At 39.9% G+C, this 22,105-nt stretch overlaps 1 protein-coding gene across 5 annotated transcripts in view; it reads left to right on the top strand.

Moving 5' to 3' along the window:
* Positions 1-18,919, top strand: part of LOC127432504 (autism susceptibility gene 2 protein homolog) — a 472,102-nt gene extending 453,183 nt beyond the window's left edge. The window contains exons 7-19 of one of the 5 annotated variants that reach the window (XM_051683651.1): positions 5,301-5,838; positions 6,684-6,940; positions 7,834-8,072; positions 9,690-9,734; positions 12,049-12,144; positions 12,646-12,717; positions 13,074-13,103; positions 13,557-13,628; positions 14,055-14,193; positions 14,585-14,665; positions 14,995-15,078; positions 15,389-15,644; positions 16,250-18,919. In XM_051683651.1, coding sequence (XP_051539611.1) covers positions 5,301-5,838; positions 6,684-6,940; positions 7,834-8,072; positions 9,690-9,734; positions 12,049-12,144; positions 12,646-12,717; positions 13,074-13,103; positions 13,557-13,628; positions 14,055-14,193; positions 14,585-14,665; positions 14,995-15,078; positions 15,389-15,644; positions 16,250-17,465 — 3,125 coding nt within the window. In that variant the 3' untranslated portion in view covers positions 17,466-18,919. Of the gene's footprint in view, positions 1-5,300; positions 5,839-6,683; positions 6,941-7,833; positions 8,073-9,689; positions 9,735-12,048; positions 12,145-12,645; positions 12,718-13,073; positions 13,104-13,556; positions 13,629-14,051; positions 14,194-14,584; positions 14,666-14,994; positions 15,079-15,388; positions 15,645-16,249 lie in introns of all 5 variants that reach the window. The other 4 variants (XM_051683650.1, XM_051683652.1, XM_051683649.1 and 1 more) reach the window with 4 other exon arrangements.
* Positions 18,920-22,105: the final 3,186 nt, after the last annotated feature.

Genomic DNA, 22,105 nt, shown 5'->3' on the forward strand with positions numbered 1-22,105 from the left:
CATGCTCTCAAATCAGTGTTTTACTGTTGATTAAATCAAGTGCTGTACTTTTAAATAGCTCCATTAACAGGTTTGTTTTATACCTTGTCAGATTATTTTCCCCAACCACCTGTTCTGAACATCTAGCACAGGTGCACCACTACTGTAGTCTGAGCATGTCACCGGTTCAGTTCAGCAACTTTTTGCATTATGACTACCTTTTCAGTTAGAATTTCTGCTTTTGAAATTCACGTGTATTTGTAAATCAAGATGATGCCTTTATCACAAAACAGTGCTATTCAAATTCACTGATGAAAGATTTGAGACTCCAAAGACTGTAAGAATACCCCTCTTTTGCCATCATCATCCAGTCTGTGCTGTTTTTAAGTTGCATACCTATGTTGCAGTTGTTGTAAAAACATGACATTGATGTTGTGTTACCAATATGAGCTTGTGAATTCTTAGTATGTTGCACCGCATTGTTTTAACTTTGGCTCGGCAGTTGCAGACAAAAACCTCCCAAAACTGCTCTGCCCTCTAAGGTACTTACATCATCATTTTGAGAGCCCTCCGTTCTCTCTTCTGCTCCAAGTGATCACAAATAGCCCTGTCTAAGCTGTTACCAGCGGGCTGTAGGCTCAGCTCAGCTGACTTGACAGTAAAACAGCCGTCAGGCGGAGGAGACGTGCAGGGCTGTCAGTTAGAATGAAGGAATGGGTTTAACACAGGCCTGGGGGCATTGAAGGAAGGCCCAATAACCTCAGACATCATATTTTGCTGACAGGAGTATGTTGGGCTATGTCAGAGAGATGCTTCAGGGAGGAAGGGGTGTGGAAGTGTCGGGATGCCTGAAGCGCAGTGTAACAGCATGTCTGGCATTTGCCAGAAGGATCAACTTTCAGCGCATACCACCCATATAGGCCCTGTAATTGACCCCTGTATGTATAACTACCTGTAGTTGTCAGCTCACAAACTTTTTTTTTAGAGAGGCAGATTTTAATAGAAGGGAATGTGGTGCTTTGATTACACGTGAAAAAGCGACATGAATTTTGTCAGCCTCTGAGCAAAGTTTCCTAGATATAAGCAAAACACATTCTGGTTGCTAAAATTTTAATGAGTTTTTTTAAGCAAATTCTAAAAATCGAATGTTGCAAAAAAGAATTTTTGCTTCATCACAGGGGTGAATTTTTGTGGTGTGAGGGCTCCATTAGGATGCATTGTTTCATTTAAAGAATACTCAAATAGTCCTTAGGTTTGTGGTTGTGTAAAGTTAATGTTGGATCCAATTTTAAGTATCCTTTGATCGCAGTGAGGGTTAGATTGCTCTGATATTATGCAAACAGAGGCTCCTAAGATCAGTGAATGACATCCATCTTGCTTTCGTCTCTATTGCACTCATTGATATTATTGCAATCAGTCTAATAAAATCACTTTTGGAAGATTTGTTAACATTACATTTTCCAATTCAAGACCTACCTCATACAAGCAAACCACTTATTGTTCTGCTTTGAATTAATTTGTAAGGCTTTTGAATTTAAACTGAGTCTGGATAATTGTATACAGTTACATATTTACTGTACTGAACTGCAATGGTAAAAGCTTAATGTTAGAGTGCTCTCACACTCTGCAGTATGTTTTTGGTGCAGACTGGGTGCGACTGACCATGAAATTTGGTTTGTTTATTCATTCTCAATCCAGATGGAAACTGCTCTGTACGCAGCACTCACAAATTTATTGGAACAAGGTGGTTGGGTTTAAATCATTGGCGTATCATGGCAGTATCTGTGAGTTTGAGCCAGTTTTAGTCATTATTAAACCAGATTAATGTGTGTGATAGGAGTAAATGGTGTGGCCTAATGCCAGGCAAACTTGTTAAGCTCCTCTGTAAATTGACTTTGGCTGAAATACTGTACATCCTGATTTTTCATGTATACTCCTGTAGTTTTTTTTTTTTTTTTTTTTACCATTTTATCTCTCTTCTATTTAATTTATCACTCTCACTTTCAGCTTCAGAATTTTTTGTTAACACAATTCAGATAATAATGAAAGCAGAAGTGATGATAATGTATAGCAGTGATATGTAAATGAGATGTTATTTTATAAAATGTGGAAATTGCTATTTAATTCTCTTTGCCCTTGACATAATCTCTTTGTTGTTGAGATCTTTAGGTTTTCTCTCTCTTTCTCTCTCTCTCTCTCTCTCACTCACACACACACACACACTTTGTCTCACTCTCTCTCTGTGGTTTGTCCTGGTTTAGCAGCTGAGGTTAATGTGCTGTGTTCTTTCAGAGTGGTCTCACCTCAGGATAATGAGCTGTGTTTTGCTGTCCGCCGAGACCTCACCTAAGCACACCCAAGCTTCAGGAGCCTTGTAGACCTTAATCCTGCTCAAACAAACACACACAAATATTGTGTGATCAGATAAGAACTTTGTCCGCATCTCAGTCTGCTCTACCATCTTAATAATCATCCTCCTCCATGGCTGCCATTTGGAATAAAAATCACCTCTCTTCACTCTTTTTTTGGTGAGGTGAAAGAAAGCTGCATTTATCTGTTTACAGGGATCAAGGAGACTTGACAAATTAACTCCCCAGGGAGAAGAAATACACATCTCCTCTGCTCCCTGCACGGCCCTGGAGTCTTAATTACGGGAAGAATAGGCAGTGTTTTCACTCTCCGCCGGCTATTTTTTTTTAGGCATGTTTGTACATTGAGAGAGCCGCTCCAGGGAGGAGCAGAGGAGATCTCTGCGGTTCAGCCTTTTAGAAGGGCTTTGGATATTTTCCATCAAAAGTCTACAGGAAGGCCACAGTACAGAAAATAGAGAGCAAGAGATGGACACCCACGCTCTAGTACAGATAGCATGTCCGTCCTTACACAGGGTTTCTGCGGATCCTTAAGTCTTAAAATGTCTTAAATTCAGTTTTCCAAAATTCAAGGTCATAAAAAGTCTTACATATCTTAAATGATACAACAAAAGTTTTAATTATCATTTAAAGAGGTCTTAAATTTGGGGATGGAATGATGGGAATCGTGATGTGACCTAATGTGATTATCAAACTTCAAAAGAATACTTAATTAAATAAATGCATGCGCTGCATCTTTCAGAGTGAATACATTATTTTCTCCACACACTACATTGGGGGGCTTGTGAGTGTTTCCAGCTGTTGCTGAGCAGTTCACAATCATTAGGCCATATCATAACTAATGATCACCTGTTGATGGTGATGATATAATGTTGATGAAATATGACAATGTTTACTTTTAATTATTTATATTGTAATATGTTATAGATTATATTGTAGGAGTGCACATTTTATTTCACTTATCTGTTTGAGTGAGCAGCTGGATGCAGTGAAGTGCAAACATTTCAAAATAAGAGTCCCCGGTGTATTTCAGCTTTTAAACTTAAAAGTTCTGCAATATGAATCAAATCTTTTTACCCCCCTGGTTATTGGTATTCAATTTGGGCTTTTGTAGCCTCTGTCTGGCCCTCCCCATCACAGGAAGAAAAGACTAAGAACATTTCATATAGGCTTCCAATTTTAAAAACTATTGCCTTTCAACTCATTATTGTATCAGCAAAATCCAATATTGCTCGACCTCTTGTATTTATTTATATAATGGTTCATAAACCAATTTTAATGTGATATATGTGGAAGACATGTCTTGAATATAGCCTACCCACATGTCAGCCTGTGACAGCCTACTGGAACAGTATATTCTGAAGGGAACTCATTTATAAAAGCCCTCATTCTGACTCATACAATTGTGATGTGTTATTGGCATTATTGACCCTAAATCCAGTTATTCAGGCAGGATAAAGGGTGACTTATTGCACCGTCTCGACAGCTTGTTTCTGAGCTGGGAGGCTGAACTGCCCTTGTTTGTTAAAGTGTATGCTTAGAGTGCCAGAGCCATTGGGTATTGTGAGCCTCCACGGGTCAAATGAGGTAGAACATTAATGGGGATATTTTTCGGTCTGCGGAACACACTTATAAATTATCTCCACCTTTGTGTGAAGCGCTATGTGCATACATTTAGTTTGTTCTTTTGTGTACATGTGTGTGCATATATATGAGTGTTTGTGCACACGTGTGTTTTGACTTCCCCCATGTCATATGGCAGATGTCTGACACAAACCTTTTCCCCAGGGGAGTCTTGTACTCCCAGGTTATTGATCTTCATCTGCCAGAGCACTTTAGGGAAGGCCTGACCCTTAATGACTGCATCACACACACACTGCTGCTAATGCACTAACCCTCAGCTGCACACCGGGACCTTGTGGCAGCTCTGAGCTGGACCCCATGGGGTGCTACATTGAGAGGCCTCCAGGCCCATGAGAGAGGGATCAGCAATCCGTAGTGGTTTTGTTCCAGCAGGAACCCCAGTGCCTGTGGGATTCACGCTCAATCAACAGCCCTTGTTGGGGGCAATGGAGAGGCTGACTGGGTGTGAAGAAAGAGAGGTGTAGTTCCCTCTGAGCTAGACAAAGAGGAGTTAATCAGAGTTATGTATGCACTGCGATTCCCCATGAGCCTTTGGTCCGAGAGCATATACTTTTTTCTGTTAATCTTGTCTTTATTTCTCCTCATCTGAAATTCAAATGAGGTCTTTAAGGCACTAATCCTTCATGTTATTTTTTTGTTGAGGTGTGCTGGATCTATCTATCCATCTATTCATCCATCCAATTTTAAACAACATTTTTTGTATTAGTTTGTATTTGTATTAGAAACTATTAGGAACTAACCTTTTCTGTAGGATAACATTTTCAATGGTTTTATTTGCCGTCTTGCTAAAGCCGGGTGCACAGTGTAGAATTTTTACGGTCCTTTGTTTTTTGTCAGACTGAACGATATGATCCCAGTGAGATCTTGGCTAATAGCCATGGAACACTGTACGACATTATGTCAGACTTTGTTATACATCATAGTCATGACTTGAGTCCCAATCTTCCCGATTGATAGCATTGACTAAGTGTTGTGTCATCTGGTGGTCATAGGAGCAATCACACTGCACGACTGCAACACAACATTTCAGACACTGCCAGAACTTCGTCGGAGGCTAAGATTCATTGCAAAAGCAATTAATTGACTTTCGTGGAAGTAGCCAATCAATGACTGATGATTTTGCCCTTATGACAAGAGATATCTTTTTACAATCCCCAAAATTATTCTCAGATGGCAAAATTGAGGCCAAAATCATACAATGTGGACCCAGCTTAAGTTTAGTTTCACAAATAATAGCAGTAAATGTACATGTTTAGTAGTATGTGTTTGTGGCTTCTAAAAAGTTTGTCTTTCTCTTTGTCTCTTCAGTTCCAGATTTTAGCGTTGATGCACTCTCCACCAATGCCAGCCAGGAGCTGCGAGGCCTGGGCATTCCCAAAGTGTCAGGCCTAGAGCGCAGCCAAGAGAAGAGCCAGGAGACTTCCAGTGAACTCCCCTCGGCCACCCCATCACTGGTGCCCACCTCCCATCCCAAACCTCCCCTCCCCTCCCCTCTTCACCTACAGCCACCCCCCACCAAACGGGCATTACCCTTGCCCCCGAGCCCAGCCCAAACCCAGCACCCTTGCCCAGAGCGCCCACTTAGACCGCCGACGCCCTCCACCACTCTGCCTCTCAACCAGGGCCACGAGCCCTTTCAGGCAGCCCCACCCCAGCCTCTGCAACCACCTGAGCTGCCTTCGCACCCTAGGCCACCCCCAACTACGGGCATCTATCACCACCCCCCATCACCAGCACTACCAACCCAGCAGAACCCCACCCAACCTGCACAGCATAGGCCACCTTCGTGGTGCCACCAACGCCCGGTTCCAGCCTACAACAGCAGCATTAGCCTCAACAGACTGAGGTGAGCATTGAAGCAGATTTGACACCAAATGACTGTTATGGAGCTTAATATTTCAGCACAGCAGGAAGTAAACAGAATTCTGTTGCAGTCATTGGGGAATCCAGATGTGTTATACATTGACTAAGCAGCTGTTCTGAGCCTCAACTCTTAAATTCTGTAGCAGAACAGCATGATTTCTGCATTCAGATGTAAAATGTATCAATCCTCCAGTAAGCATGTGGCACAAATCCCTGTGTGTATGTGAGAGAGTGAGTGCGCATCTGACAGCACCACAGAGAAAACCCTAGCTGAGAGATTAGATGGTTTGATTCGTTCCCCTCCCACGTTGATGCTGCTGCCTTGTAGCTGGCGGCAGCTTGTAGATACACCCCAGTATCCCACAGAGAAGCAGATCTTCCCCTCCCTTCTCTCGCCCTTTTCTGCCATCCTTTATATTTGTTATGTAGTCCACCCTGCACAGTATCTTGCCAATGGAACGCTCATGATAATTATACATTGTGATATTGTATGTGTGTGCAGCTTTTATTATGAATATAATTAGCATTTAAATGATTACTTTGCCTGTAAATGAGCTCTTTGTTAGATGTGTATGACTCTGATAAATGCTTTTGCGTGGAAATCCCTCCAGAAATAACACATTCTTTAGCACTGTATACACACACTTCCCAGGTTTCTGAAACTGGATCCTGAATCTTACCAGATTTATAGCTAAGACTTTCCAGACTTATAACAAAGGCATTTCACAGTTTGGGAAGGGAGTAACGTTTTTAACAGAAACAGAATTTTTTGATGTATGCTGCATACCTTTTGTATTCTTAGTTTATTCTCTCTTTCTTTCTTCACAGCAGTAGTCGAAGCAGCACTCCAGGGAAGCCACCGGGCCCCTCTCCAGCCCCTCATCTGCACCATCACCAACCCTCCTTCCCCCTGCCCTTGCCGACGACCCCCACGGCCTCTCACACCTTCCCCCCCTCCCTGCCGTCCTCCACTCTTCCTCATCACACCAATATGTTTGCGTCGCCCGCTGCTCTGCCTCCACCTCCTCCTCTCACCTCAAACACTCTGCCGGTCCCCGGACACCCAGCTGGGAGTGCCTACTCAGGTACCCATCTCTCATGTAACATATATTATTGAAACAGAGCAGCGGTGTTTCCCACAGGATTTTGTGAGACTGTGGTGGGTGGACCTTGAACCCTTTAGTGGGGTCCGGGGGCGTGCTCCCCCGTAAGAAAATGTTGTACATTTTAAAGTTAAATGCATCAATCTGGTGTACTTTGAGAGCAAAAATTAAGAGGCTGGATTTATGAAGAACTTTGTGCTCTTGTAAACAATTTTGTGCTTTAGTAGTAATTTAATCATAAACACATTGGTTGTATAGATATGAATGGGGATGACATGGCAAAAAAGTCACATCCACAAAGCATGGTAAACAAGATAAACAGTAGCATTACTTCAACTTCATTAGTTAACATTACAAATAGCCTAACTTGTTCCTCAGATGCTAAAAATAGGTACGTTGTCAGAGCCGCTGATAATAACTTTAACATTAGATAATTAGCTAACGTTAACTAGCTAGATATAACGTTACATACGGCCACAGTCTAGGTAATTAATGGGAAACACTGAGAGCAGGGATGTGCCAATACCAGAAGCCATTAAATATTATTACGTTGATACTGATAACCAACATGAAGGCCAGTATTGTAAAATTCTACCATTTTCCCAGAGACCATTCACACAAAGTAAAATCACATACTTAAAGCGATATCAAGCCTCAAAATATTTAAATCTACACTATAAAAGATTATATAGCTTTGTTTAGTCCTTTTGAAACATGACAGAGAACAATTTTATTCTGTTTGACTTAGAAAAAATCTGCTATATTTTTGATCCAGAAGGTCAATGTGTTTGAAATCAGATAAAAGCTTTTAAAAAAAGGGCTCTGGCACTCCCCATTTAGATGTGTTTTTAAAACTCTTTCTCTTCTTCTTTCAGAACAAGACCTTCTCCGGCAGGAATTAAACACTCGTTTCCTTGCATCTCAGAGTGCGGATCGTGGGGCATCACTGGGTCCCCCTCCATACTTGCGGACTGAGTTCCACCAGCACCAACACCAGCATCAACATCAGCACCAGCACACACACCAACACACACACCAGCACACCTTCACCCCTTTCCCCCACGCCATCATGCCCACGCCTGCACCTCCCATGGTGCGTACCCCATCCAGAAATGTGAGGATAAGTGTAACACAACTCTGAAAAAAATATTGTGCTGAAGGATGGATTAAAAGACTGGGTGAATGACCGGATGGATGGATGACTGTATGAATGTATGGTTAAATGGGTATGGATGACATACACATAAAAAAAACAATGCATATGTAAGATTATTGTACTTAATGTGCTTGTGTGAGCATCAGTCTCAGAAATTAACTTTGCCCCCTGTAATTGATTTTTTGTTACATTTGTAAAGGCGTATTTTGTCTAATTATATAAAAATTTACCATTTAATCCTTTTATGTTCAATATAACCTCAATAATAAATTGAGTATTAAAATAAATACTCTAGAATAACGAGATAAACAAACTATAATGAAATATAAAATACGATTACTTGTCTATAAAATTAATTGTTAGTTTGCAATACAATATATATCAACTCATATTTTATGCCGCAATATGTATAACTAGGCCTAGAATAGAATACTAAGAAATATATCATATGATACAAATAAGAACAGATCTCTACAGGCCTTTTTTTGCCAGCAGTTTTAAATTCCAAGGGCATTTTTATCATATTCAGTAGCATTTAAGCCCGAAGCCCCCATTAATTTCTGACACTGGTGTGCTTTCATGTATGTATATTGTTTTGATTTTTGAATTGCCATTATAAATTTGTACAGTATGCTGATTCAGTAAACACTTGAAGATCTCTTAATCGTAACCACGTGTTTCTCTCTCGCCACAATGGAGCTTTTATTTGTTGAAAAACTCTCTGCTGTTTTCTCTGGCATGCTTCTCCACCCTCTGCTTTCTGCCCTGATTTTAGAATTGGTAGTCAGAGCCGCTGGCAATACATTTTTGTTCCAGCCAAGCCTTGTGAACTTAAAACTAGTTTATTAATTCTCAGTTTAATGACATCATTTGGTTTGATTGAGTTTTGACTGAGGTCTTTTGGTTGGCAGGCAGCAGGGCTGATTAGTGACTTATGGCTTCATACAGACTCTCCCACACACAGCTTTAGGGTTACCGCAGTGTCCACGCCGAGCCTGCACTGGGCCAGCTGAGGCTTATAAGCGGCTTTTGAACCATGCCAGATTTAAAGGCCTCTGAGAGTGGTGCTGTGTTAGCTAATTAGGGTATAAAACTTGTTGGAGAGCCGCATTGTTTACTCACAAGTGGGAAACATTCTCTCTGGATCCAGATTAGTCCACTCAAACCACATTAAATGAGCCATTAATAGCACTATTTTTAGACAGCCAAATGGCCTCTACTTGACCACTCTCAGAATTGCTAAGTAATACACATTAATGAGAGAAGGGCCTTGTTGTAATTCACTTAAACAGCATGGAAATAAAAAGAAATGGCAACATGGATGAGGCCAGCAGAAATAATTGAGCGATATTCATTAACATTCATCTGTGCTAACATTCATTAATCAGGGCAGAGAGCAGAGGGGGCATTTTACTGCCAACATACAAACCAAACACATTTTTCTGGAGAGCGCATTAAACCATTTGATATTTGTTTTAAGCCTTATGACTCCAAGATATTTGTCAGGAGTATATTGTGTTTATGCCCTGAAGGATTCTTGTGTGTACTGAGCTTTGTCTCTCCTTTCATCCACAGTTTGACAAATACCCTACTAAAGTTGACCCATTCTACAGACACAGCGTGAGTACCCGTCATGTGTTTAATGTTTTTGTCAAGTGCTGTGGTGACTTTTTATTTTCTTCTTTCCAAGCAATGTGGTCATTGTCATTTGGTTCTGCTAATAACCTTTAATATAGTCATGTGTTTTGGCATTATGAATGTGTTATTGGGCAATATTCAAGAAGTATGTTCACAACATTTTTATTAAAAAAATACCGCAATATCCGATTACATTGTCAACCCCCCTGCCCCCACTTCCGAGGGTGTAATATTGTTGCTTTAAGGATTTTGCTTTAAAAATTTAATGAATTTTATTGAAACATGAAAAACTTAAACCAAAGATATTTCTAAATTCAAATTGCACTTTAAACAAAACGAAAAAGCAATTAAAATAATGAAGTGGTCAATAAAATTTTTTTTAACCACCTCTCATTTGCCGTCACGCAAGTATCCGTCTACAACAACATTTCTTATACAGATTAAGTTCTTAAGAAAATTGCATTCACAATGCATGTTAATCGCAAACTGTTCCATGGAAATAAAACAAACTTTACTCCAAGCACCTCCTGAGAATGTTTCAGCAGTCTCATAGACAACACTTTTCTTGCAAACAGTTTTCAGACGACTGAAACAGAAAAGGAAGAGTGAGAACTCTTTACATGCAGGTGTTCTGTGAGACGTGTGCGCTGCACGCCTCTGAACAATCAGTGAATCAGACACACGCGTAGATTACTTTTCTTTCGGTTGTTCTTAAAAATATAATAAAGTGTGTTTCTTCAAGCACGTATCTTTGTGTCTAACAGCATTTCTTGTCATGTATCACTCCGAGGTCGCTCGCCACATTGGTGGGTAAATGAGCAAAATTACCCGGCCAGCGCATGAAATAGGTAACCTGCATATGGCGGGTCGTGAGTGCTAATTTCAAACCCTGGGATACTAATATATTTGGCAACTTCCCAGCTCCATGGTTTTTTCATTTCCAGATATCGTCAAACATGATCTGTCAATGAGCGTCGATATCGGCATTGAGATATTTTTCAGATATCGTCAATATCTGATTACATCGTTCTATCGCCCAGCCTTAATGTATTGAAGCTATAATGTTTGAGAGGCCATGCGATATTGTGAATATAATTACAGCTAAAGTGCCAACACTTCTTTAGGCACGACATGCAGCTGTTACACCATTCACACTATGCCTTTTTGATTGCTTTTATAAAACAGTTACTGCCTTATATATTAAGGACACAGAATGTCATGCAAATTTTTTTTTATTAAGCAAATTCTGTAAGTGCCTAGTGCTAAGTTTAATATTTGGCCTCTATGTGTGCTGCAGGGTGATATATACAGTAGCAACGTAAACAGGTGTTTTGCATGATAGTTGTTACTATATTATGTGATTCAGAACAGCTAGAATGCTGTATTAACCAATCAGCATCAAGGACCTGAAATATATGTTTTATAATGCATGTCTATGGGGAACTGTGCAGAACTAAACAGCACTGCACAACTAACAGGTTGTGTCAGTTTCCTTAATAAACCACTAAAATGCAATAATGCATTATATATCAAGCCATAGTGGCTGCAAGATATGTTTTTCATTAGATACCTCACTGGCTCGTCTTTAAAGCTTAACTGCAGGGCTTGTTTGAGAGATAAAACTGTATTTGAGCCTGTCTGTCTGTCCAACACATTAATGCAACTTTAATTTATTTGATCTCTGCCCTTCAATTACGCAGATGATATTTAGCAATGATTCATTCATGACACCCACCCATGCACACACAGACAATGCAGAAATTACATGCATAATGCAGTGAGTCTTGATAATAACAGTCATTGCTCTCAGAACAGGTTTCGAGAGTGACCCATATTGTAAATTTATCTTGCTGTTAATCTTTGTTGAATGTCACAACAGTCGCAGGTCAGAAGGAAGTTTTTATTGTTTTATGCCACAGAATAGATGCGTTGTAGTCTTATTCTGTCATTTATTCATTCAAAGAGAGGTTTTCATTTTGCTTTTAAAGCACTTGTACAAATTTAACCTAAAATTGTGGAGTCTTATCAACCATGTTTATGTAGTTTGATTTTCATATTATATATTGATATGTCATTATATGAAAATCAGTACTAAACTTATTTATTTTAGCCAATGTGTAATGAAAAGGACTGATTAAATGTCAGCAGCCAGTCTATAACAGTTGTTTAGTTTATACAGGGACTTTGAGGCTTTGGTCTCAAGGTATTACTGTAAACAGCTGACACGATCAAACAAGAACCTCCCAGAGTAACTGTGTCTCTCGCTCTGTTTCTTGTATCCCTTTTCTTTTCTCAGCTGTTCCACTCATACCCCCCAGCTGTGTCTGGCATTCCGCCCGTCATCCCGCCGACAGGGCCCTTCGGATCTCTGCAGGGAGCGTTCCAGCCCAAGGTATCACATTATCAAACACAAAATGTCGGAATGTCCAGACTACTCCCAAAACTAACCTCCTATGCTGTTCTGAGCTGACTCCTCCACATGGAATGGATCTGACTAAATATAAACATCACAGACTGTCAGTCTGCTTCTTTTCAGATGTTATGTATATGTACAGTTTTAACAGAGAATCAACCTTAAAAAAAAATCTGCTGAAGGCCTAGTCAGCTGTTGAGAATGCTAGAGTATGCAAAGATGGTGATGTTTAGAAATCATTGAATACTGTAGTGTGTATTTTGTGCCTGGTAGGTGATGGCACTTGCAGTGCCAAGGTCTTGGGTTTGATTCCCAGTGAACAATATATACCTTGAATGTACTGTAAGTTACTTTGGATATACGTGGCAGTCAAGTGCATGAATGCAAATGTGAAATCATGAGTTGTGATTGGAAGAAAAAAATTGTGAATGCATATTTGTTTACAGTATCTCTTTGTATGTGTTTTTGTGTATGCTTCAGACCTCAAACCCTCTAGACGTGGCAGCCAGGCCTGGAGCTGTCCCACACACACTCCTTCAGAAAGACCCACGGGTATGTACAGTATATTATGCCACTCCACACATACACAAACACTTTGCTAATGGACACAATACCTATGAATCTTACAAACATTTGCCTGTAATTGCAGTATTTTTAACTAGTGGTGAATGTCATTATGGGAAAAACTGTCATATTTGTCAGTCACATTATACTGCTTGTCCAAATTGGTATGCAGGCAGTGATTGAAAAGGGAATACTCTGAATTGTGGCCTATTCCATGAAATGCTTCATTAGAAAGGGAAATTTAACATTTTAATTTGGTCAGTGATGAAGTAATGCTCGGATGCTAATTAAAAGTCCTGAGTGACAGCTTTGTGTCCCTAATCTCTCTCTCTCTCTCTCTTCAGCTGACGGATCCGTTCCGGCCAGTTCTCAGGGTACGACTGCTTTATCAGTTATTCAGATTGTTTCCCCACAGGACTAAGTAGGAAATAGAGTAAAAGCTCATTACAGTTAAATCCCACCTAGCGCCGAGCACCTGCCTTCCACTCTGCTGTCTCTTTAATTAGCTGTGCGCTGGGACTCGACAGTCTCATCTCAGAGCCTATTGGAGACACTATATGACTCCCTTATCACGGAAAGCACTTTGCAGTGACATTTTGCATAATTAATTTGTAGTCATGCCCAAAAAATGTAAAAAACAAAGAAACTCATTAAATGTTAAAAAAATTAAATGTGTAGAGCACACATACTTCTGAAATAGACTAAAATGAAGTGTTTAGTAGAATAAAATGTAAAAACAAAGTCAATACAAATTATGACACATGACTAAACCTGAATTTAGTCATGTCTAAACACAAAAATTGAACCTTGTCTTTCTGTCTCCCCAGAAACCAGGAAAGTGGTGTGCTATGCATGTCCATATCGCCTGGCAAATATACCACCACCAACAGAAAGTAAAGGTGAGATCTGTGCACTTTACCTGATTACAACTAAACTGCACCCAACAATCATAATCAGCACTAAATATGGAAATAAACATTCCCTGTGCATCTTGTTTTCCTGCTATTGTTATAGGAATAGTTCACCCAAATACTGAAATGTATTTACTCACCTATATGACTTTCTTCAGTGGAACACAAAAGGAGAATTTTAAGTAGAATATATGCCTCAGTAACTGTTCAGTGTCATTGTATGGAATAAAGGTGCAATGAAAGTGACAGAATTTTCATTTCTGACAGAATGCAGATAGAATTTTGTTTTTGGGTGAACTTTCCTTATAAACTCAGTCTGCAGAATAAAATAGACCTGAGCAAAACCTTAATTTTTCCGTGACTTCAGAAGGGGTATTACATATTTTTTCTCTTGTGCTTGGCGTTCTTCAGCAGCAGATGCAGGTTGACCCACACAAGCTGGACTTCGGCCTCAAACCAGAGTTCCTATGTCGACCCCCTGGTCCAACTCTGTTTGGAGCTATCCATCACCCTCATGACTTGGCACGACCTGCAACGCTTTTCACAGCAGCAGGTGAGTGGAATCTCAGCATGGTTTAGAGAGTAATCACAAATATGATTTATTAATCTTTCTGGTTCAATCTACTTAGTCCCTATTTCTTAACACACAACAATTTCAAACATCAAAATTACCATATAGTCTTCAGCACCACATTAAATTTACATTTAAGTCATTTAGCAGACATTTCATTATCCAAAAAGTGCTTTAGCATCACATATGAGACTGTTGTGATCAACAGATGGCATGCAATTTGAAATGCAATCTATGTCATTTATTCAGAATGTCTGTATACAGGCAGTTTGTACCTATTGTAATGGTTAAGCTGAAACTAAAGCACTATGCATTTCCTAAGTGTAGAGCAATGTTCATCAGTCTTTTTTATTTTTTTATTTTATTTATTCAGGGTCCACGCACCCCTCAGCTGCACCTTTCGGACACCCTCCACATCACCCTAGCAACTTTCTTACCCCAGCACCTCACTTGGGTAAGAAAGCAAACCTCTTAAACGTGCGCTTTCACTCTCCTCCACTAAGTGTCACTGTGCAGTCAACAAATTTTTTACTGTATTTAAAGGGATGTTCTAAGCTAAGGGTTATTAGACACTTCTTAGGAACTTAGTGGATATACATATAACAAAACATTAAAGTGGTGATATTGCTGATTATTAGTGATGTTGAGATTCAGTGCAAGTAAAGAACAGATTTATTTTGTCATTATGTTCTATGATCTAAGCCGGTAATAATTAATTGGTGATTCACACAATCATTTGTTCACTCACTAATTCTGTGTTCCTGTTCGTGTTTTCATTGATAGAACCCTTCAGCAGACCGCCTTCATTTGGAGGTCTAGCCTCATTAAGCACTGCAGCCTTTGGTGGGCTGGGAAACCCAGCACTCAGTGAGTGTCAATAAGTCAAACTGATAACAACTTACAACGTGTCTCCTTCAATCACAAATATATTATAACTCTATTTATCAGAAATTTCACCTTCAAACATGTCATTCAGAAATACAGTAGCCAACGTCGTTGGACATATTAAATATTTTTCTTCTACACTAACAACCAAACTTAACATTAAAAAAATAGTTAAAACATAACTGTAGTATTCTGAAATCAAAGTATGTACTTCTGGTGAATTATGCAATATCTAGAGGATTCAGTGTGAGTACTAATATGCCATGGGGAAATTGTCCTTTCTGTCTCCCAGCACCCAACTCTGTATTTGGCCATAAAGACGCATCCAGCGCACAGCAGCACTTCAGCGGGCCCCACGAGCCATGGAACAGACTCCACCGCACTCCTCCTTCTTTCCCGACCCCACCTCCCTGGCTCAAACCTGGGGACTCTGAACGCAGCACGTCAGTCAGCTCCCATGAGAGGGACAGAGACAGAGAGAGGGACAGGGAGAGAGAACGTGACATGGACAAAAGGGACTCCTCAGTCAACAAGGACGATAAGGAGCGGTGTGTAAATCTGTGTGTATGACATTAGCACATGATATCATTTATCAAAGATAGTAAAGTAGATGTTACATCAATAAGCCACTCAAGACCGTGCATTACAGTGATTTTAGCACAGTTACTCCTTACCCAACCACTGTAATGCACAGACTCTTTTGGCTTATTGCATTTTTTAAATAGATGCAACAAGATAAAAGACCCCAATTTTCAATAAATTGTAAAATGTATTAATAATAATTATCAGCATAAACAATTTTCCACCAACTATTGTAGTTCATTAACATAACTGCATAATGTTTACTGTTGCTAGCAACTTGGCACAGTGGCATATTAATTATTCTATGAAAATAGAACTCAACCTATGTGCAGTCACAGGTGCTTTTTCAACAGCTTCTAATGGGGTTTTTTCAAATCAGAATTTAAAGTCAAACTATCTGTTTTATAATCAGTGTCTCGCTAGAATGTATAATCTCATCTTAATGTGAGGTTTGTTCTGATAATAGTTATGGTCCTGTTTTTCCTTTAAGGGTATTGCAGTAATTAATATTGAAAATGTTGTAAAATTGACCTCAGTGGGTAGTAATGTCCCATTTTCCCTCTGTCTTTAGGGAGCCCACAGAGAAGAGACACCAGAATCACCCATCACCAATTCCTGTTAACCCCCTCAGTCTGTTGGGCCACACCCGGCCGTCTGAACCTTCCCGGAACCACGTCCCCTCCAGTGAGCCTCGGGACAAGGACAAGCCCAAAGATCGGGAGCGAGAACGCGAGCACTCGGACTGGAAAGACTCCAACACAGATGAACACAAAGAAAAAGAGAATCACCACAGTGACAAAGACACTCCTGTCATCCATGATGGTCGGATTCAAGAAGACAAGCCAGCCAGTCGGGTTACAGCATCACCCTACATACGGCCAGCTGGCCTAGAGCGGGTGAATGGTGGCCTGAGTCGAGAGATTGTGGAGAAGAAGGGCGAGATTACATATGAAAAGAAAAACAGTGAGGTGAAAGTGAAAGAGGAGAGAAAAGAGGAGCAGGACGGTCCCAGAGAGAGATCCCCAGAGCAAAGATCAACACCTCAGGCACCTCCTGCCCCTGCTCTTCACCCGCCCTCCTCAATGCCAGTACCAATGGGAATGGCCAGCATGCATCCCATAAACAGTATCAGTAGCCTGGAGAGGACTCGTATGGTGGCACCCTTCATGGGCATTAGCCCCATCCCAGGCGCAGAGAGGTTCCCTTATCCTGCCTTTCACTGGGATCCAATGAGGGACCCTTACAGGGGACTAGACATCCACCGGAGAGATCCGTTAGCTCGGGATCTGCTCCTAAGGAATGATCCTCTACACCGGTTAGCAGCACCACGGCTTTATGAAGCAGAGCGCTCGTACCGGGACCGTGAGCCTCATGACTTTAACCGAGACCACCCTCACGGACTGACTTTGGAACAGCGGCGGGAACAAGAGAGGGCACACCTAGAAGAGAGAGAGCGGCTACACTTGCTCAGAGAGGACTATGAGCAGGGGCGTCTACACCCAATGCATCACCCTGCTTTGGACGGACACCTCCCTCACCCTGGTCTCATGGCCCCAGGACTACCTAACATGCACTACCCTCGCGTTAGCCCCTCCTCCGCAATGGCTGCTGCCGCCCAGAATGGAATCCTAAACAAAAACCCTCCCACTGCATCACTCAGTGCCCCACCCCCTCTTATACCAAGCCTCGGAGCACGATCCACTTCTCCCAGACGGACTACCCCACTCAGCACTAATATTAGAGACAGACCCCCTTCACATACACACAAAGACATCGAGGCACGGTGAGGCTGAACACATACACACACGTGTGTGCCCCTAATTTGTGTCTGACAGACTTCATCCTTTAAGTGGAACTCAAAACAAGCACTTGATACTGGACTTAGACTGTATCATATCTGTGAATAGATTGATGAGTTTTTGTGTTGATGTTTTGTTTTTTGTACAAACACATGAAATACTGAGAGTTTTCATGATCTTTTATCCCATTTGCTCTGGCTTAGGTGTGTATTCTTAAACATGTACAGTACACTGATCTCGAGCAAGTGGACAAACTTTAGATCTCTAACCTTGGAAACCCCAAAAAAGATGATTTTGGAATGTACAGGTACCTCAATACATTGCAAAAAGGCAAAACTTGTAGATATGTGCATAGTCTGTGTTTCTTTCCATAATGAAAAAAAAAAAATCAAGGTACAAATATGCAAATGGGTGTTATGATAGCTTTACTTTTGAATGGCTGTACATAGTGGGCAGTGATCAAACAGAGAGTGCACATTCTCACAGACTCGTTTTAAGTTTTAAGGTTTTTAAGGATGCTATTGTCCAAGAGGCCACATCTCTTCTTTCAACTATGCAACTCATGCGTGGGCTCTCTCTCTCTCTTCACTCTTTTTCTCTCTCTACCATTTTCTACTAAACCCTCTCATTCTCCTGACCCACTCTCTGTACACTCTTGATGACTGAAGCAACAGTACATACACATGAATCAGACTGTTCCTAGACAGGGCTTGTCAATGACAAGTATTACTCAAACTGAGGCTCAATCTGACAAACAGATTGCAGCACTTCACTAATATGATATTCCCTAAATCTGGATCTAGAAACTTTTTTTTTTTTGTCAAGATATAAAAGTGTTTGCGGACAATCCTTACAAATATAACAAGGTTTCCAGAACCTAACTATACAAGTATCAAAGATAGAATGGATATTGCTTCCCTAAATTAAATAATATTACATTAAAAGTCAGGTAATTTCAATGAAAGACGTGTAAACATGACTAGACCTGACATCTTATCACAAGACAGTGTGAAACCTGAATGAAGTAAAACAATTTACTATTGGTCTGTGTGTTAAAGTGTGATGTATCTACAAAATTAAGCTATGGGCAGTTTGTTTTTAATGAGCAGAGATATATTTTAGTAGTCCATGGGAGGGTTAGTTGTGCGCTTTTGAACTGTGAAATTCAGATGTTGTGCAGTGCTTTTTCTTTAATTTCTCTTTTAATTTTTTATTTTTTTTTTTTCTTAAAATCAAACATTAAAATGTCCACTGAAGCAGTAGTGGGTAGTCAATACGTATTGCAAAGAGATTGTAAAGAACTTTTTTGCTGTTTATCATGTACGTAAAAAAATTAAGTCCTTTCTAGATGATGTACAAAAAAGGGTGAGGCGACTCAGCATGCTCCTCGGTTAAACTTGTGTTATGTAAATTGTGCTATGTTATTAAAAAATGTGAACTAATCCTGTCTTCATGTTTCTGTTTCTCAACACCTGCTGTCATAAACTAATTCTGTGAGCAGATGGCAAAAGCTGTATATTTAAGAAAAATGTTATACACATATATTTTCTCTATCCTGCTTGGAAAAATTTAGGATGATCATGTCATCCAACCAATCCACCCACATCCTAAAACCAAAGTATCAGAAGAGACGGAAATCTTTAGGGTATTCTTTTGCAGTGCGAAGATGGTCAAGATTTTTACATCCAGAGATTCCTAACATCCTAACCAGACTCTGAACAAAATTCTAAATTCAAAAGTCCTAACCTAACGTAACCCTAACCCTAGTCCTAAATATATGTACGCCTAAAATAATCCCAACCCTAGTCCTAACCTAATGTAACCCTAACCATAGGCCTAATCTAAAATAATCCCAACCCTAGTTCAAACCTATGGTAATCCTAATTACGAAATCCAAAATTAATCCCAACCCTAGTCCTAACCTAATCCTAACCTGGCCCAAACATTATGTAATCCTAAAAAAAAATCCCAACCCTAGTCCTAACCTTATGTACCCCTAACCCAAGTCCTAACCTAATGTAACCCCAACCCTAGTCCTAACCTAATGTAACCCTAACCCTAGCGACAGTGTTCTCTTCTTCAGCCAACAAGTATATCACTGAGAAAACATTTTAAGGAAACAGAGAAAATATACTCCTTTGAGAGAAGTTAGGCTGATTGGCGTATAGAGGAATTCAAATTTCAGAGATTTTTTGGTTGAGTTGTTAAGAACAAAATAAATATCTTCTGTTTTACATTTCCAGGTAACAAACAAATATACAGATTTAAAGGGTTCCATTTGGCAATTCTCAGAAATGTGTTGATCAAGTGTGTACAATGTGGTAAATTATATGTTGGTGCAAATAAAACAACATTTACCACATTACAAAGAAAGATAAGGACACACAACTTTACAGAACTTTGCAGTGTTTGCAAGACTGATACAGGGAAAATTCCTCACATGGTTGTATTGTCAGGGTTGTGCTCTTAAATGCCTGTCCATTCAGTCCTTTTTATATCAGATAGTTTCATTTCCATGATGTAACAACATTTTCCAAACTGCAAAGAAAACAAACTCAATCTTAATTAGTATTGTTACAATCGCTAAACTAAAAGTGCCTCAGTTTTAGCTCAGCTCAGTTTGCCTCAATGAATCATCTTGATACTGTGCACACAAGTTCATTAATATCAGGAATTAAGTTTATTATTAAGGGGCAATATTTTTATCCAGAAGTTGATTTCCATATTTATTTATTTTTTAACTTTTGCCAAAACATTTAAAATCACACAGTATGTGTGACATTAATTTATGTCAAACACTTTAATCTTATTAGTTCATGGAAATAAATAAATCAGAACAGTTATGCCTAGTATTAAATAAATCTATATAAAATATAAAGAACATTAAATACAAAAGTATTTGTAAAGAAATACATTATACACTGTACTTACTGAGCCCAGAGGTAGAGCTGCACCATGGGGCCCACTGAGTCTGGAGATGGAGCTGCACCACAAGGCCAACTAAGCCCGGAGGCGGAGCTGCATCATGGGGCCCACATTTCAAAATACTGTACTAATCATCTTAATCAGATAAATCAATGCAATCTGTAAGGTTTGATAGGGAAGACAAAAGTCATTACATATTGAAAATAAGAAGTAACGTAGAAATGTTTCTACCAGGCCATCAAACAGGGTAGCAAACAAGTGAGAGATAAGGGAACATGTCCCTTATCCCCAATAGTATAGACAAAAATCAACAAAAAAGCAGACTTAGCAGCACATAGCATACCCTTGGTAAGGACGTTTAGCCAGGAATATGACAAGTAATTATCCAAGTTTTTTGTTAATAAGAAACATAGAGCAGACTGTCAATTCCCACAGGTGCAGAAGACAGTTTTGGCTGTTTATGAGAGATGTCTGTATTTGAGAAAAATATTGGCTCTATGGTACTCCATTTAGAAAACAGCAGAATTGACAACTGGCCCGCCTTGAGCATCTGTCACCACTAGATGGCAGCAAAGCTCCTTCACTAAATTCGAACATTTCATTCTAGACCTCTGCCTACAGAACCACACAGAGCAGGTGAAATGAGGAACAGGTGCCATGTGTGGTACACACCTCTTACATCGACTGATCAGTGCTCTTGCTGTCATATGAGAAGGTTAATGATCCGGTCCATCTAGTTTATGAACAGGCACCCACAGGCATGCAAACAATGAATGCTGTCAAACAGGAAAACAGAGGGGGGGGGGGTCATTTTCATTAATGGAAGCAGACAGAATAAAGAGATGTTTATTGACCTGTTCATGATGTAGGTTTTTCCTAGCAGGAATTGAGAGCGAGAGGGTAAAGGAACTATCATGACATCAGATTCTGTGAACCACATGAAGATATCAGATTACGGATAAAGTACTGTGTGCATGTTTGATCAGCTTTCCACAACAAATTGTGTAACATCCAATTAGCTTATATTTCAGTCAAGTTTACAATTGTAATGCTTGAGACACAGCAGATTATCTAGAACCTTCTCTCTGGCATTCCATGCTTTTCTCACTTTTTTCCCATTTCCTTCATCTTAAGATGCAAAATAATCTGCTTAGAGTGAGTAAATATAACCATGGAGGGGATTAGATAGTAAACACATGCTCGAGAATCTCAAGCCTGAGAACAATAATAATTACATTCAAACAAAAGAATTGTGCACACAAAATCCTTGTCTATTTCTGGTTACATATACTCCTCATTGTTCAATATTCCAGTGAAATCGATATTGTGCATGGAGAAATGAAAGACAGACATTAGAAAAGGATCATGAAATATAATCATCAAGGTGACTATGTAAATAAACACTGCCTTCAATAAACAACAATGTGGAATTAACTGTTAAAGGATGTGAAGATAGAATTCCTTCAAATCACTAGAGGAATTTCTTCCAAAGGAATCAACCATTCTATTCCCATGTCCTTGACTCTTGTGAATGAAATAATCCAGAGATTCTTGTGTGGTACACAAAGCACTGATAAGGAAAAAACAGCTGGCATTGCTCCTCTCCTCCAGACAAGAGAGACTCAACAGTCCCAACAGCCATAAAAAATACCACATTCTCAACCCAATCTAATATTTATAATTCAAAAACAATTGGCAGTTTA

This window comes from Myxocyprinus asiaticus, chromosome 42, assembly GCF_019703515.2.
Source record: "Myxocyprinus asiaticus isolate MX2 ecotype Aquarium Trade chromosome 42, UBuf_Myxa_2, whole genome shotgun sequence".
Classification (NCBI taxonomy): Eukaryota; Metazoa; Chordata; class Actinopteri; order Cypriniformes; family Catostomidae; genus Myxocyprinus; species Myxocyprinus asiaticus.